Source organism: Delphinapterus leucas, chromosome 1 (genome assembly GCF_059928025.1).
Source record: "Delphinapterus leucas isolate spDelLeu-1000000601 "Yukka" chromosome 1, BTC_Dleu_Yukka2, whole genome shotgun sequence".
NCBI classification, from domain to species: domain Eukaryota; kingdom Metazoa; phylum Chordata; class Mammalia; order Artiodactyla; family Monodontidae; genus Delphinapterus; species Delphinapterus leucas.
The window spans coordinates 60,772,074-60,789,983 of NC_143129.1; the positions used below are offsets into that span (position 1 = coordinate 60,772,074).

Genomic DNA, 17,910 nt, shown 5'->3' on the forward strand with positions numbered 1-17,910 from the left:
CAGTAGAAGCTAGGGAGAGGAATGGGAACAAGGGTTTACTTTTGGACATATTAACTGGTAGAGCCAAGATTTGAACCCAGTCCTATCTACCAAAGACTACACATTTCCACCTTATACCACTATAGGCTAAGCGGCACTACCATCGGCCTCTTCTTATGGAACTACGACTACTACTAAGAACGATAATACTAAACTACAAATAAAATAGATAAAGTATGACCTGAAAATTTCTTGCAACCTGAAACCCAGAAGCACTAGTGGATTGGAACTTGGAGTGGCAACTAGAAAGAGGAAATGGTCCCAGACTGTTGTCTCTGGGAGACAGGGTCTGGGCATACCTCATACCCATTTGGTAGAGTGGGCCTCTTGGGATGAAAGGGCAGTGCAGTCAGAACACAGACACCAACAGGGCCATGTCCTGGGCCTCTGGGGGCTCGAGCAGGCTCTAAGAGGATGCTCAGGAAAAAGTGTACACAGCGGGGGAGAGGACTCCCACCTCATCCCATTGCCCCTTTCTGTGCATAGCATGATTCTGCACATGACAGGGAGGTAATGAAGAGAGCCTCCAATGGTGATATGTCAATGGGGGAAATTGGTGCGAAATCGGGAGTGGGGACATTTGGACTGGAAAAGTGAAGATGGGGAACACCCAGAGAGTCCTGCCTCTTGAAGCCCCTGGCCCTCATCCTCTCCCACATCTGTACAACCCACAGTCCCAGAAGTGCCTCCCACCACCACTCCCTGCCCCAGATCAGTGCGTGCCACCACGGCTGCCAGGACCCTCAGCCCAGGTCCATGGCTTTGAAGGGTCAGGGCTGCCTGTGTGTGCAGCCCTCTCAAGATCCATCACATCCAGCTGGGTGGATGGAGGAAATATTACGTTATTATTATGAGGTTTGATAGAGTAACGTATGAAAAGCTCCTGGCACATAGTATGTGGTCAATCAATGGCAGTTGGTTTTTTAGACACATTAGAGTTTTGTAGGTTATTTGCAAAAAGTAAGCTTATGTAACACATCTTTTCTTAGAGATAAAAAGCACATAGGAATGAACGTGAGATGAGGGGCTACCTCTGGGGATTACACAATTTAGCTCTGTGGCAGCCACTATAATACTCTAACATCTAGGAAAGCAGAGATCAGAAAGATGAGAGAATGACCCTCAAAGAAGAAACTGAATGTTGTCTTTCCATCACTTTCTATGGATTGAGGCCAGTCCATCCCACTTGGCTGAACAGGGATAAGCTGCCACCAGTGATTATGGGAACCAATTCAGGAGAGTATAGATTTCTGACACAAGGCCTGATTTCTGACACACAGCCCTGAAGCTCCTTCCCCCGCCAACAGTCCCAGAAACCCCAGGAATGGAGGAGAACCAGGAAAAGACATCTTGGCTATGAAGAGTGAGAAGGTAGGAAGGAAAAATAGAATCACACCATGTCAGGGTTACAGAGATCAAGCCCAGAGAGGAGATGGGACTTCTCCAAACCCATAAAGCCAGTGAGACGCTGGGCCAGCCTGGAACTCAGGACTCCCTGCCCCTTTTCTCTCAACTCCCTAACAACAACAACAACTTAAGTCAGTAGGAGGCTCTTCAAAGAGCTGCTCTTTTTTTGATAAATTTCAGGATGGGAATCAGACGCCAAGATACAGATGTAGAAGGAAAGCCTCAGTGATATTGTGACCCCACACGATACGCCACATCATTGGAAGAAGCCAGCTTAGCAGGACCAAAGCCTCCCTCTCTGCCAGGAAGAGAGGAACAAAGCCGTGGAACAAAGCCTTCTGGTAGCTGCAGCAGCTGGCCAAATCCTACAGGAGTCCCAGCAGCAGCCTCAACTGGGAGACAGGCCCTGCCACCCCAGCCCCAACTTCCTCCTCAGGCTGCAACTTCCCACCTGCTGGACACCAGCTGCCCTGGTGGGACCTTTCTCAGGGCCACTGAGGTTAGGGAGATTTAAAACAAGATTTAAGAGGCTTGATAGGTAGGATTCACTTTTGAGTGCACGTATTGGAATAAAGGTAAGTCCCATGTCAGAGATTTAATTTACAAAACTGAGGATACAGAAAAGGCTAATTAAGAGCTCTAGACACATCAGGAAAGATTATTCCACTTTATAACAAGATTCACCACAGGATTGGGTAGGGCACGGCTGTCCTCAGTCTATGCTGGCAAACCCAACAGCACGGGTCCACACTCCAACCCATGGCCACAGGCATTAGGGACAGCCTTCTCCATTCACAACCACCACTTGTGAGTCACCCAGTTGGCGTAGTGGAAAATGGAACAACCAAGGTCTGAAATCCATGAGGATATTATGGGTTTGGAGGCAGAGATGGGGGACAGGGCCTATGCTACTGGTTTGAAGGTGAGTTCACGGAAGAGGTGCCTCTGGACTATAGTAGCTATGCTTTCTCAGGTCTCCTATACTTCATTGTGGCAATAAAATTATTCAAAAGGCACCATTTGTAGAGAATGTACACAAAGAGATCAACCCACCTTCCTGCTATCCTCTAGCTTTGCTTCTGGAAAGCGAACCTAAATTCAAATGCCATTCACTAGTTGACTCTGAATCTCCTAAACTTTGTAGGCTTCAATTTTCTCACCTGTGAAACGGGAATAATAATGCTTACAATGCTTTTAGAAGGACCGAATATAATGTTTATGAAGCCCCACGGTACCTAGAACACACAAATGCTAGAGATCCTCATTGTTTTTCAGCTATTGGGTGTATGTGTGGGGAGGCTGTGAGAGACAGGAGTTCTGAGTGTTGACAGGAGCTCATCTTGAAACATGAAGGAGTTTGAGAAGGAAAGTTTTGGGGGCTGGGCCATTTCAAAATGAAGCATTGTGTTTGGGAAGGAATAAAAAGCGAAAAGGATAATAAGAGTTGCCAAAACTTCTATTTCTTAACATAGTCTAAGGGGAAAAGTTCTGAGAAAATTGTTAAGCGAATATGCTAGGCTCTAGGCTCTGCTGTGCATGGGAGCGTGGGAGATTATAACAAAGCAAGCGGTCCTTTGTTTTAGACTCACCATGGAAAGGCATGACTTATAGACATGATTAAAAAATCATAATCATAAAAAAAATAAGAGAAGGGACTTGAAACGCATTTAGTCCAACCTTTCATTTTACAGATGGAGAAATGAAGAAAAAAGGGATAGCATCACCTCTTAGTTAGGGGCCTGCCTCTCTTGTCATTTGATGTGAAGTGGCTGTGACAGTCTGATGGAGGAGTTCAGGGACATTTCTCCCTGGAGACACTGGCTTGGCCGGTGCTTGCTTCTCCGGAAACTGATCTGTTTCTAAAGCCTTGCCTTTCTAGAAGTGCCTTTCAGTGCACTTTGAGTACGTTAACAGGGTGAGCATTTCCAATCGACCCTTTCACTTTCATGGTATTAGTTCCACTGAGTGACTCGTTAAATGGAAAATACCTGAACTGTGCCATTTCCTCCCTGCACATGCTTATGCCATTCTTATATTCCAGTGTTTTTCCATCTCATGGAATGCAGAACACCTGGAGAAAAGAGAGATTCTTTTTTTTTCCCCCTTACATTAATTGTCTAGCCAGGTTTGAGAGTGCTTCCTGACCTTAGAAATTATTGTGTCTTTTATTTTCATGTTGTAAGACACATAACACAAATTTATTTGCAATCCAATAAAATATCCCATCCTGCTTTTAGAATAGTATTGACAATAAAAAAACATTTCTTGAACGCTCAACTTCTAGTTGGCATAATATGCTTGAAAGGTTAACTAGCAATTCAAGGCCATATGTAATTAAATGCTCTAGAAATTCAAAGGCAAAGATGGCTGCCATTTAATATTGTCCGAGAAGGCCTCAGCGGAGCAGCTAACGCTGGAGATGACCCAGAAGGATGAGTGATATTACTGCTGTGAGCCCCCGAAGGGCAGGGACCAGAGCTCATCATCTTTGGAAGTATCTAAAGGGCTTGTGTCTCTAGGACCCAATAGTACTCTGCAATTAAAGTTTGTTGAACTGAATTAATTGATAGCTAGAGATAACAATGGAGAATTTCCTAGGCAGGGGTAACAACATGACCAAACCCACGAGGTAGAGATAAGCCTTCTGTGTTAGGGAGCCCCAAGAACAGTCCAGCTGCAGGAAGGCTTCCTGTTGGGAAGTTTTGAGAACAATGGCCCAGGTTGGAGGGGTCCACAGAGGCCAAGATAAAAGAAGTCTATGTTATCCAAAGACAATGAGGACTCACAGAATTATTTTTTTTTTTTTAGTTAGGGAGTAAAAAGTATGAAAATTAACCAGAAATAATGGACAGAGAAGTAAAAGTAGGTGGCATTTTAGTTTTGGGTCCACCAAAGTGGACATCCTGGGTTCAAATCCCAGCCCTATCATTTCCTGGCTGGGCGACCTTGAGCTTAATTTCTCCAAGCCTCAGTTGTCTTATATGTGACTTGGAAATAATAATAGGACCTACCACACAGGATTATGATGAGAACTAAATGAGATAATTTATGAGAAGTGCTTAGTGGTATAATGCCTTGTGCATGGTAGGCTCTCAATTAATTCACAGCTAAAGAGAAAGGCACTAGAAGCAAGGAAGGACTTGCCATTTTCTAATTCACCAACGTGTTTCACTAGTTCACCATTCATGCAGGCTGCACAGTCTATAGTGTATGGTTGAAAATTAAAGTATCTTTTATAATTGCCCAACTCTATAACTCTTCCACACTCCAGATATGCAACCTATTTGGCAGCTGAAATAGTGAATTCAATTCTTGCACCATCTCACCCTTATTCTCACCACCCTAACCAGCTACTGCCAGGACTGAACTGAAAAGAACTACGAAACTTTTCAAGGAAGTCTCAAAACTCAAAGATCCCTTCTTTGCCAGCTCCAAGGATTAGCCTCTAGTGGGTGACTGTAGGCTCTAGATCACCACCTCCCGACTCGACTTGGCAGGAGCACAGGGTGACCACAGGAGGCTCACAATTCAATACAGGCTCAGCACTGCCTAAAAACTAAAACTTACATAGGATATCTTGCATATATAACTACAAGGATTTCAAATTCTTTTCTGATTAATAAATTACAAACTTACTGTCACATGTTACTCATTTATAGCAACGTTGGTCATTGTATATTTTCTCAATCTGCAGACGCTAAATCTCTTGCTACTCCCATGTGAAAGTCTTTAATATCTTTTGACATTTTAAAGCAAACTCCCTGAGTGTGTTTGCCATGAAAACACCACAGGAATGACAAGAAAAAAATTATAAATCACCTGTCTTAAGTAATGTGGAGCTGTGTGCCTAGGTCCAAGATAATAAATGCCTTAAAAAAAACCCCAGTGATTGAAGCTATTAAAATAAGCAGAAAGGTGCTGGAAATGGCCTTTCCCCTTGACTCCAGGATCCTGAAGAGATTTTCAACAGCAAAACATATTTGAAATAGAAGAAGTTTGCTTCCCCTCTCCTGCCCCCCAAAAGATGTCAGTACACAAAGAGACAGGCTGTCTCTACACACAGATCCCAGAGTTTTTATCCAAAGAGGAGTCAGCCAAGAAAATATCAGAATACAAACATGAGATGCATTCTTAGTGCCTCCCCGTTGTTCTTACCCGTCCTGCCATTCAGGAGAATCGGCTTGCCCTCGAGGTCTCCCCTCATGGGGACGACTGTGATCTTATATTCTGTCCCGGGCTGCAGACCTAGAAACAAGCAGCCAGTGCTGGGTGTGAGTACAAGGCTCCAGACCCTCGAGCCCCAGCACTGCTCTTCCCCAGGATTTCTCCTGTGAGGGTGTGGAGAGGGCTAAGCTTCTCTCCTCAAGACTATAATCTACCTAAGGCAGCTAAAGAGCTGCAGGACCAGTGGAATACAAGGCATCACTGCGGAGCTTATCAGTCATGAAGCGCGGGCCAGAGCGGATGAGATGAAGTTAATGGAGTTCCAGCTCCTTCCTTGGACCACTGAGACCTTATTTCCCAATTGTATTTACAGCCCAAATGTTTTTCTGCTCCCAACAATCCTTTTCCCTCAAAAGTTTCTTTCCTCCCCATTGTAATAATTAGCTTAATTTTCCCCTCTTTATTTTCTTTGCTTTAATTTTCCCTTTCTTTTTCTTTTTTCTTTATCTTTGTTTGTTGTTTCTCTGTAGTGGTAACTTGAATGATTGTTCCTCATGACACAAATATTCAGACTCTGGTGGTGAACTGTGGGCAAACAGCAGCATGTATGAGGCACACACGTTATTTGCCACCGCACAAAACATTGAGAACTGCAAGATGACCTCTCAAGACAGAATGCAGGGAGTAGATGGCAGGACAAGGCCCCAGAGGAGGACTCACTGTGGAGCTAAAAAGCCTCAGGGCCCCTCACCTGCACCAGCCCCTTCCAAGGCCATGTGCTGAATTGGGTATTCGTGATTGTGTATTACTTTTCTTAAAGAAGACACTGAAAATTGTACAAACTTCAGGTGTCACAAAACATTACCCAGCCCTACGTGGCCCCGTTCTATTTGCAGCCGTCTGATTTCCAGCTCTGCCAGAGTTAGCTCCGTCACCTGGCATAGGAGCGCCCTACCCTAGGCCGCCTAGCTCAACTCCTTCCACATATGGCACTGAACAAACCAACCTCAGTCAACCAATTTCTCTTTCTCTCTCTCTCTCTCTCTCTCTCTCTCACACGCGCGCGCGCACACACACACACACACACACAGTTCTTCCAAAAGGAATGTCTGTGTCCCACCCCGAGACACAGACAGGGGCTTCCAGAGGGTTAACTGACTTGGGAGAACATTTCGGATGTGTAATCTGTTACCCAGGTGCTCCAAGCTTCCAGAGGCAGTGCTGGAATGCTGGAGCAGAGACCTCGGGCCCCCAGAGTGGGCTCACCTCTGGGAGTTCCCGGGTCAGTGTTCAGGTGATTCCCAGGGCCCCAGGACCTTCTGCGCACACCTGAGCGCTACAGATGCTGGTCCCCTCTGCGCACACTGTCCCCGCCTCAGCATCCACCAGCAAACATCTCACATCCCCAGTGTTGGCTCTTACCCGTGATGTCATATTGGCTCTTGGGGTCACTGCTCTTGGGCACGGTGACCTCGGCCACCTCTTGCCCTGTCAGGGGGCCATACTGCAGCTTGTAGTATTCCACCTCGGCCGGGGGGTTCTCCCACTCCACGTGGAGGGAGTTCTCAGTCTCATCCGTCACCCAGGCAGTGCCAAGCACAGCAAGATCTAGGGCAGGGGCCAGGGAGGGCAAGAGAAAGCAATGAACAGCAGGGGCCCGCAGGTCTGTAGCAAGACACTGGCTACCAGGTCAGCTCCCTTTCTTGACACACTGAAAGCTGGCTTCAGCCCCAGGACACAGTCCTTAGAAGGTGTCCCAGAACTACCGAAGTAGCAAATAATTGTTGGTTTTTACGTTGTCCATGGAGGATAGACTGTCCTTTGGGAAAGCCTCTCCCCCATCCCACCCCATCAGATGCCATGCAGTCCGCCCTGTCCACGCTGCTGTGGCCAAGCCCTGAACCTCGCCTCCTAGGCCAGCCAGCCAACCCACTCGGCCAGGGTTCACACAGCTCTGAACTAAACACTCACCCTTTAGCTGCAGAGCCCCTGCCCACAGAGACTCAACCTCAGGATGAGAAGCTCAAGGCCCCTCCAGGTAGAGTTTGGGAAATGCATTTCCAATTTTCTGGAGTATAACACTGGTAATACAACCAGCTCTTTCCTCAGTCTCCCAAATCACAGCTCCTTCCCCTTCTCTCAAATTCTCCTATAAGGATTAAACACAGGCAAAACTATAAAGTAGGAGAATTTTAAGTTGGTCCTTCTGAGCATTCTTCCTGCACCTTCTACCAAATTTTAGCACCTCCACCAGGTACCTGGTGTCCTCAGCTGCCCCACCGGTCCATCCTGTGAAGGAAGAGAGTTACTGTGCACATTTATTCATAGTAAAGTACTTTTTTTAAGAGAGTGCAGTGCTTTATTTTATTTTATTTGTACTTTGGCCACGCTGAGCCAAACCCAGGCCTCTGCAATCCCAACCACTAGACCACCAGGGAACTCCCATAGTAAAGTATTAATGGCTAAATGTTCACCCCTCCACTCAGAAAAAGATGAAAATATAATGCTTATTACAAAGGAATGGATCGCTGATGTGGCTCTGTGGGAAGAACCATTGGGTGGTGTTGAAGAGGGGTCTGGGGTCTCTGGGAATACTTTGAGTTCCAACGTCCATATCCCAGGCCAATGTCACCTGGCCTGAAGTTTGTAACAGGAAAGACAAGCCCCCAGACTTTCAGCCTCGCCCCTTCCTCACCTCCAGTGCCTTGGTTCTGAAGGTGTTCCCACCAGACTGACTGACCCCTTGTCAAGGACGTAGGACAGAGAATTTGGGCATCAGTCAAGGGGTGAACTCTACGCTTTCAAGGTCCCATGGCTCTGAATGTTTCTGATTCCCTCTGTTATGGATAAAGAAGCTCACGGAGCGTTTCCTCTGAAGCACTCCTGCCCAAGCTCTGCCTTCTACCTGCCCGCCTCCAGGTTGTTCCCTCAAAGATGGGAATTCCTTGAGGGAACAGGTCAAAAGGCGAGTAATGAAAGTGACTCAAGGATTACAGAAGGGGCCCTACATGGCTCACAAGTGAAAAAGCAGGATCTTAATGAAAATGTTCAAGATGATTATGGGGATAAGTGTCTCTCCGGCTGAGGCTCCCCCAGGAGCAAACCAGAATGGGTTTCACTTGAATCAGCTTAGAAAGACAACTTCACAGTCACAGGATTTTACAAGTCCCTAGAGCAAGAAGCCTAGAGGGGTTGCTAAGACTTTCAGAACAGGTGTCTCGGCTCTTCATTGAGAGGCTGTGAACAGCGTCCTGTCTAAATGCAGAGGCAGCCACAGACAAAAATGGGGAAAGAGGGCTCCCCTGGTGGCGCAGTGGTTGAGAGTCCGCCTGCCAATGCAGGGGACACGGGTTCGTGCCCCGGTCCGGGAAGATCCCAGATGCCACAGAGCGGCTGGGCCCGTGAGCCGTGGCCGCTGAGCCTGCACGTCCAGAGCCTGTGCTCCACAACGGGAGAGGCCACAACAGTGAGAGGCCTGTGTACCGCAAAAAAAAAAAAAAAAAATGGGGAAAGAGAAAAGGAGCCCGACAGCTGGGAGCTGGCCTGGCTCTCACAGGTGGGCCTTAGTGCTCTCCTGTTGAACATAAACAATTCCACAGGACATCAACAGCAGACAAGGTGCTCTGTGGCCATGCCAAATTAAGACCAAACGAGACGATTCCAAGATCACATCTGCACCCAGGCAAAACATGAACGAAACGTTGTCCAACTCACAGAAGTGACTAAACATCCTCCCTCCTGACTGGTATGAGTGACTGTTCCTTTTTTACCAATGACAGCTTTAGCCTCCATCTAGTCTGCCCTCTTTCTGTATAAGATTCACTAAGATACCAATCAAAGGATTACCCCCAGTTCCTGACAGCATGCAATCCAAAGCAAATCCCTGCTTCCTTAACTCTTCCCCCAAATCACCTAATACAAGCCCAGCTTCTACACCAGTCCCCTCTTACACTGTCTTACTGAGACACCCATGGTCCCCCATGGTGTGTGTGCTCCGATGCTGCAACCAACAAGAAACCCAACTTGTTCAACTACAGGGGTGCCCTGAGGGGTCTTTGGCTGGAGGGCGTTGACAAAGGCAATCACAAATTGCCCTCCCAAGCATGACAAGTCCTTCGTGGCTCTTTCCAACACTGAGCTATCCCTACCCTATTCTACCCTTACCACCAAAAAGGACAGGCAGTCTGATGATTCTCCAAAGACACTGCATGTCAAAGGCCCATCCACCTGGATGTCCCTGGATTTTCCTCAAGAGTTTAGGGCAAGATGGAGACAGCTCATTTTTATTAGCATCTAGGACAGTGCCTGGCACATAGTAAATGTTCAATAAAGTATGCTGAGAAAAGGAATGAATCCGAATCACTCAAACAACTAGGTTTCTCCAAACCCTTGAAGATCTAGGCTGCCTCAAGTACTTCCATGAGAAAATAAGAATTTCTAAAGAATAAGCAATGATGCTTGTCCTTCCAAGCATTTTGATAGCATTTAGTGGTGCCCTGGAGACTCCATCCCTCCAGATCCATCCTCCTTCCTGCTCTGTATCCCAGATTATGACCTCTATGAAATGCATTAGCCTGGTTCCCTGGACCTCTGGTTTCTGGTCATGTTCAGCCATTGAGAGTCACCAGAAGAGGGCAACTGATCTCCTCACTCCCTCCTGGTGGGGACACAGTAGACTGCCTGCATCCCTCTACCATCAGGCAGCCCTCTCCTAAAGTCCTTTCTGGGTCTCAGTACAAACTTCCATCCCCTGCCCCTTCAGACTGGGGTGGATCCCCACTGATGCTAGTCCTAGAGTGTTTCATCCTCCAAACCCTACCTATACCTCTATAAATAACCTCTTCATTAAACCTCCTTCAGCTACCCTGTTTGTACCCTCTCTTTTCTGCTGAGATGAATCTAACTGATACAGGTGACTTCAGCAGACCCCCATCCATACCAGCTTGATCTTGCTGAATGGTCACAGTGGCTCAGTGAGGGCCTACGGATGCAGGTGTACTCCAAGGCTGCTTGTATGTGGGTGCAGGGCAATCAGACCTCACTAATCTCAGGGATGGAGAAGATGCTGTGAGCCCCAAACCAGCAGGCTCCATCACTGGCTTGGAGGACCCAATAATCATGGAGGAAAGAGAGAGGAACAAGAATGGAGACTTTTCTTCAGAACCTAGGATTGCAGCAGCTATGTTTTCCAAACCCCAAATCAGGGCAATGGCCTGGGGTAGTAGAAGGGTACTTGTGGGGACAATGGAAGAAAATGCTTAAAACAGAGCCTCTACTGGGAGACCTGGGGCATCTGGCTGCTTCTCACCTGTGGTGGCAAGTAGATGCTGTGGGCTGCTGGAAATCTCTTTCTTCACGTTGCGCAGGGTGACTATGTACTTGGTTCCAGGCAGCAAGCCAAGGATCTCATAGCTGTGCTGCTCCTTGGGCACTTGGATCTGCTTGACAGAGAGCTCCTTCCCCAGGGGGTAGTAGCTGAGGAGGTAGTGGTCCACCTGGCTGGAGGGCTCCCAGCTCACCAGCAGGGAATCCTCTGTGCTTTTGAGCAGCTGCAGACCCTGGGGGGCGACCACTGCACACAGAACAGGAACAAGCATGCAGACGGTGAGGAAAGAAGGGTGGGAATCCACAGCCAATATGTATTCATTGAGCACCTACTTTATACTTAACAATATGACGGTGGGTGTGGAGGATACAGAGCCTGTGTAAGGCACCATTGTGGACCCCCAAAAGTTATTATCTGGTTAGGAGTTAATATTGACCCCCTATGTTGCCAGAGCTGCTCCAAGTCTTTGTTCAAAACCCTCCAACCTCCACGTTTAGCAGGAGTTAACACAAATCATTAAATAAAATGGTCCAGGGATGAGAAAGGAAGCTACAAACAAATGAACAAAAAAGATGGAAGCAGCTGGGACCAAGATGGTGAACCTGACCTTTGACAGACCCTGAGTTTCACTCTACACTTATTTTACTACGTTAGCATATTAAATGACACACCTACCAGCAGCCATGACTGGGACTTTAAGGACCAAACAAGGATGAAAAGAGTGGCTCCCCACTCCCTCGAAAAAGCACTGCTCCTTCTCAGGTAAACTAAAGCATATGCCTCCCCACCATTAGCCTCACTCCTACTCCCTTTGTCTTTACTCATTAGGATTAAATCTCTCTTGCCAGGTGTGCGAGATGTTGATCTGTGAACTTAGTTCCCATTTCTCCATTCTTTGGCCACTGAGCAAAGCTTGTGCTTTGTGGATTTCAGCTCAAGTTTTGTTACTGGCTGCTAGAGCCAGAACCCTCCCCTAACCAGGCAGAGAGTCTCAGCAGGGCTAGGGCCCGAGCAGGGGCCATAAGACTTCATTCAGTAACACCTGGGGCCATAAGACTTCATTCAGTAACACCTAACACAGGCACACACCATCAGGTAAGACTATGGTCCTCAAACCAGCAGTATCAGCATGGAACTTGTTAGAAATGCAAGTTCTCAGGCCGTCCCTCAGACCTGCTGAACCAGAACCTGCGGGAGGGGCCCAGGAATCTGTGTTTTAACAGGCCCTCCAGGGGATTCTGATGTAGGCGAAAGGTGGGGGGGTGCCCTTCTTAGGACAAAAGGTAATTAATGGTTAAACGGTGCCGTGGGGACCGCCGGGGCAAGTTAAGAAGAGAGGCGGGCCAAGGCGCATCTCTGCTCTCACCCTGGGCGCAGTCGAGGCCTGTGAAGCCCTCCTCGCAGTAGCACTCGCCCGCGTCGCAGAAGCCTTGGCCGCTGCAGTCGCCGGGGCAGCGCCGCTCGCTGCAGTCCTCAGACGTGAAGTCCTCGTGGCACTGACAGACGCCGCGCACGCACACGCCGTGCCCGCTGCAGTTCTCCGCGCAGGCGGGGTAGGCGCAGTCGGCCCCCACGTAGGGCTGCTCGCACAGGCAGCGGCCGTCCACGCAGCGCCCGTGGCCGCTGCATGCGCCGGGGCAGGCGGGCCGCTCGCAGTCGGCGCCCTCCCAGCCCTGCTCACAGTGGCAGCTGCAGGTGTCCGGGGAGAAGGTCCCGTGGCCGCTGCAGTGGTGACTCAGACCTGCCCGAGAGAGGAAAACAGTCAGCTGGGACTTGAGGGCTTGTGAGCGGGGAATCTCCTTCCCTGGGGCCCCTAAGAGCAGGCTGGTGATTTCAGGGTCCTGCACGGCTCTTTCTGTGGAGGAGGGTAGGGCCTATGGGGAAGACAAGGAGTCTGCCTTTTCCAACCTAGGCCAGAGGAGGACCTGCGCAATCTATTGATATATTTTATGCCTGAATAGCCACAGGGACCACATTTGCCTTTCCCTTTTCATCCCGAGTGCTTCTTTGACTTCTCTTGGTTCCTTCCCCTGTGAAAGGTGCTAATTGTTTAGTACCTTTCTATGAAGCCGCCTTAAATGCCCCAACCTGGATGTCAGCGGGCCAGCTTACACTAAGGGACAGGGCTCCTGGGCCAGGCATCAGAGCTCCAGGCTGGGTGAGAGCTTGCCTTGGTTGGAGGGGGCTGGACCTAGCAAGGCTGGGTCCTTGGGAAATGATCCCAAAGTGAAGCCTGGAAAAGTGGACCTGCAGAAGCTATCAAATAGCCCAGTCTCATTATGGGGGTGGCAGACGGGAGAAGGATTAACCAGGCTCCCCTCTCTAACCCCAGACAGCAAGAGGCAATTGGAGGGCGGGCCAGTCAGCCCTGTCTCTTCACCAGCCCCAGCTCCTGTCTCAGAACACCCTCTTTCCTTCCTAAAAACTTTAGACATCAAGGTCCCTCAGGGACAGTTCCATGCTGTTTTATTCATGACAGCATCCTCCGTGCCTAGTTCTGTGTCTGGCTTATGAGAGGCGCTCTTAACGGTAGCGATTTCTTCAGGCATTAAAATATATGCCAAAGTATTACTGGTTAGTATCATCTGGATCAGCCTGGCCGTTTATGCTGAAAAACGAACGTGGTGATGGGGGGACTCACTATTTGTAAAATCAAATTGTAGTACTAGGGGCTTCCCTGGTGGCGCAGTGGTTGAGAGTCCGCCTGCCGATGCAGGGGACATGGGTTCGTGCCCCAGTCCGGGAAGATCCCACATGCTGTGGAGCTGCTGGGCCCGTGAGCCATGGCCGCTGAGCCTGCGCGTCCGGAGCCTGTGCTCCACAACGGGAGAGGTCCCAACAGTGAGAGGCCCATGTACCGCAAAAAAAAAAAAAAAATTGTAGTGCTTTATTACTGATAAAAGAGTTCACGATTTTCTGCCTAATGGCCGGGAATCTTCTGTATATCATCCGTAGTTCTCAGAACTAGACTAGCTGATAGAATTCTCCTCAATGGACAGTTGAGGAAACTTAAGGAATTTGCCCAAAGTCACACAGCTAAAGAATGGCAGAACTGGGATTTGTACCCAATCCTGTCTAGCTCCAAGGCCATTGAGCTTTCCTCTCTAACCCGTTGCTTTCCCTTACAATAGAGACTGGATCCCCAGGTAAAACTGCACCCAAAAGCATTCTCATCCAGAAGCACTGACCCAAGAGTCCAGACTCACTTTAAGGGTTGCTGGTCCCTCCCTGCTCAGGCTTGAAGGTAACCCCTGGAAGCTAAGCGCCAATGGTGGCACCCCCTAGAGAAAACCCAGAGTGAGAGGCGGGGTGCTCATGAGGCTGGCGGAACACATGAAGGTGCTCATTCAGTGTTTGTTGAATGGATACCAGGTGGTGAGCTCACCAGCAGCTCCCGGGCAGCAGCGCTGGGCACTACACCGCTCCTTCACCTCCGCCATCTCTTCCTCCAGCTTCTTCACCCGAGCCAGGAGGTCCTGGATGCTGCCTGCTAACTCGCAGTCCTTCTGGGGCGTCTGCAGGCGGATGTTGTGCCTGAAGATGATGTTCTGTTCCTCAGCCTCCCCTGGGGCCAGGAGTGAGGCTCCATCATCACGGAGGGGCTGGGGGTCAGCCTCCACATGGACCAGGGCGGACTTGGGCACATCAATCTTGTAGGTGTGGCTGACGGTGACCTGTTGCTCCTTCTCGCTGCAGCCGGTAGACTCGAGAGCGGACGGGGCTGAGGCCACCAAGAGCACAGAGCCAAACAGGAGCCCCAGGGGGAAGCAGAACATCCCCTGGAGACCCATCCTTGGAGCGACGGGGAGCAGATGCTCCAGGAGGCCTGCATCCAGAAAAACATGCAAAAGCAAGCCATGGAGATTAGCTGATGGAAATTGGCCTTTTTAACGGATTCTAAGAGTCCACAGGAAGCTGAGAAACCAGAAGAGAGATTGCCTCCTAGATTATTTTTTGTTCCTTCTTCACACATTGCGCATTCTTGCCTCCTGTCTTTGCTGACACTGTTCCTACTCCCTTGAGGCCCTCCTTTTCATTTCTAATTCTGTATTTCACCTGCACTTCAGTAATGACAAGAACAATGTCTTGTAGTCAGGGCATACTGTGTGCCAGGCTTTGCTCGCCCTAATCCCTGATCTATACATTGACACTAATACCACCCCCACAGTAACAACACCAACAATTATAGCTGCACATAGAGCACAAGCTGTGTGCCAGGCACTATCCTAAATGTTCTACATTTATAAGTTCATTCAATCGTCACAACAACCCTTCATGGGATATACTGTTACCCCCATTTTAGAGATAGGGAAACTGAGGCACAGCTACCTCAAATGACTTGCCCGCAGGCACATGGCCGAGAGTGGCAGAATTTGAACCCAGGAAATCTGGCTCCAGAGTCTGTTCTGGTCACGATAACATCATACTGCCTCACACAGATGAGGAGGCAAAGGCTCAAGGGATAGAGCATGTTGACCTGGGTACCACAGTAGGAAAGGGCAGAGCCTGTACTCAGTCCCCAGATCAGTGTGCTGCTCACCACCTCTGCCCACAAGCCAGCAAAAGAAGAGAATTTCTAATAAAAATACCTTCTGCACGAAGTCTTCTCTCACACCCCCTGCCTCACCCCAGCTGGAAACTAGCTCTCCTTCTGCTAAGCGTTCAGAAAAATGTATTGGTCCCTCTGTGCATCTCTTGGCGGTTATTCTTGTGTTGTAAATCACTCTTGTATGCAGCTCGTGTCCATGCGAGGCTGTAAGCCTCGTAAGGTTAGGACCCAAGGCCAATTCCTCTCGGGGACCTCCCAAGGCAGAAGCACAGAAGCCCATGTGCTGAGGGTTTCAGTCAGCCTCCACTCCTCCAGCGCTCAGATGGTTAGTAAGTCAGACCACCCGGACCAGAGCTGGCTGTTAGGTTCTGCCACCTCTACCGCCAGCAGGAGGTGAGGGCCTCCAGCACCATCAGTGTGTAAGAGGACCCCTCTCCCCTGGTGCCCCCGACCCCCCTCTGGGATGGCACATTCTTGACCACTAACAAGCCGAGTCAGGGCAGACCACAGGGACTGGGTTTGTGCCTCGCATTGACTTACAGGCACTCAGTCACCAGGACATCTCTCAGTCAGGCTGTCACCCAGAAACCAATCTGCAGAGCTGCCTCTTGACAATGGACTTCTGTGACCAACTCGAGACTCGTAAGCATTTGGACCAGAGATTGAAGAAGTCAGGGAGCCTAGTCCTTTACCTGGTGTCCCATGCAAGCCCGGGCTCTCCTTCCCCATTGTGCAAGGCAACTGCGACGTACTGAAAGGGCGAATTGGACAGGTCCTAGGTGTCTAGCCTTGCGAAGACTACCTTATCCTAAGCTTTAGTCTCCTCAGCCGTAAAGTGGGAATGACAGTGCCTGCTTGACTGCGTTGTATGTGGAAAGCACTTAGCGCCATGCCAAGCACATAGTAAGGGCCCAATAAATGTTTTGAGGTTTGTTTGGTTTTTAATCAACTACTGAGTATGACTTCCTTTTCTCTGTTATCTTTTTTTTATTGGGAAGGGTGATATCAATATTGAAAAGAATATACAACATAAATTGTATAGTTTTAATCGATTGTTATAAAGGCAACAGCCATGGAACCACCACCCAAGTTAAGAACTAGAATAATGTGGACCTGAAAGGTATCATACTTAGTGAAATAAGTCAGACAGAGAAAAACAAATACTGTATGTTTTCACTTATATGTGGAATCTAAAAAACAAAACAAATGAATAAATATAACAAAACAGAAACAGACTCACAGATACAGAGAACAAACTAGTGGTTACCAGAGGGTGTGGGGTTGGGGAGGGACAAAAGAAGTGAAGTGGATTAAGAGGTACACACTACTAGGTATAAAATAAGTTACAAGGATATAACGTACAGCAGAGGGAATATAGTCAATATTTTATAACTTTGTATGGCTTGTAACTTATGAAAATATCAAATTACTATGTTGTACACCTGAAACTAATATAATGTAGTAAGTCAACTACACTTCAGTTAAAAATTTTTTAAAAAGAATAAGAATATTGCTAGCTCCTAGAAGTCCCCCATGTGCCCTCATGTGATGCTGCCTCTTCTCCAAATACATAGTTGAAAACACCATCAAAAGAATTGACCTGGGCAGATAACTTCAGAAAAGGAAGACAACTTCCTAGTCATGAAACCAAATTCTAATACTGTGTAAAATCTTTAATTCTTAATAGTCATCATTTATTCAGTATCAGAAAGTGGAGGAAATAGAGGCTGAAGGACCCTGGCAGAATTGTTATGTAAAAAAATAATAATAACATTACAATAATATTAAATGTTATTTGTCAGGTTGCCGCTACGTGCTAGGCACTGGCTACGTGCAGTAATCCTCATACTTAATCCTCATGTAAGATTGGTGCTACTCTCCTTACCCTGGGTGAAGAACCAGGTGTTGAAAGTAAACTCACTTACCAGGAGTTGCTCAACTAGTAAGCGGCACAGTCAGGATTCTAATTTAAGTGCATTTGATTGCAAGCCTGTGCTTGTTCTGCATCGATACAACTGACATTCTGATACAAAGAACAAATGAGTTCAGTGTATACCATTTCTATGCAATGCCCTCCTTTGGAAAAATGTCCTGTATGTTGTACCCAAAGGTCATGCCACCACTGCAAACTCAACAGAATGACTCCAAAGGAAAGTTCTTCTTCATGTTACCCCTTTGCCCCACGCTCCTTCTTGGCTCTTTCTATTATCTGAAGTATGTATTATTGATAATAGTAATAGCTCACCTTTTCTGAGCACCTACTACATCCCAGAAACTGGATGCAACACCTTGCAGAGGTAATGGAATGGTCGGTGAGACATTTCTTGTTGTCAGGTGATTTGGACAGTGGGTAATAAATGTCCACACAGTTTAAAGAAAGCTGCTCTACCGAAGGTTTTTCTGGGGCTGGGAGGTTGAGGTAAAC

General features: G+C 48.1%; 1 protein-coding gene across 3 annotated transcripts in view; it reads right to left on the reverse strand.

Annotated features, from left to right (window-relative positions):
* TNN (tenascin N) overlaps nucleotides 1-15,315 on the reverse strand; it is a 55,021-nt gene extending 39,706 nt beyond the window's left edge. For all 3 annotated transcript variants that reach the window (XM_030762212.2, XM_022556595.2, XM_089910851.1), the window contains exons 1-5: nucleotides 14,322-15,315; nucleotides 12,303-12,677; nucleotides 10,919-11,182; nucleotides 7,033-7,218; nucleotides 5,602-5,691 (exon numbers count right to left, since the gene is read on the reverse strand). In XM_030762212.2, the coding sequence (XP_030618072.2) occupies nucleotides 5,602-5,691; nucleotides 7,033-7,218; nucleotides 10,919-11,182; nucleotides 12,303-12,677; nucleotides 14,322-14,727 (1,321 nt within the window). In that variant the 5' untranslated portion in view covers nucleotides 14,728-15,315. The remainder of the gene's footprint in view (nucleotides 1-5,601; nucleotides 5,692-7,032; nucleotides 7,219-10,918; nucleotides 11,183-12,302; nucleotides 12,678-14,321) is intronic.
* Nucleotides 15,316-17,910: the final 2,595 nt, after the last annotated feature.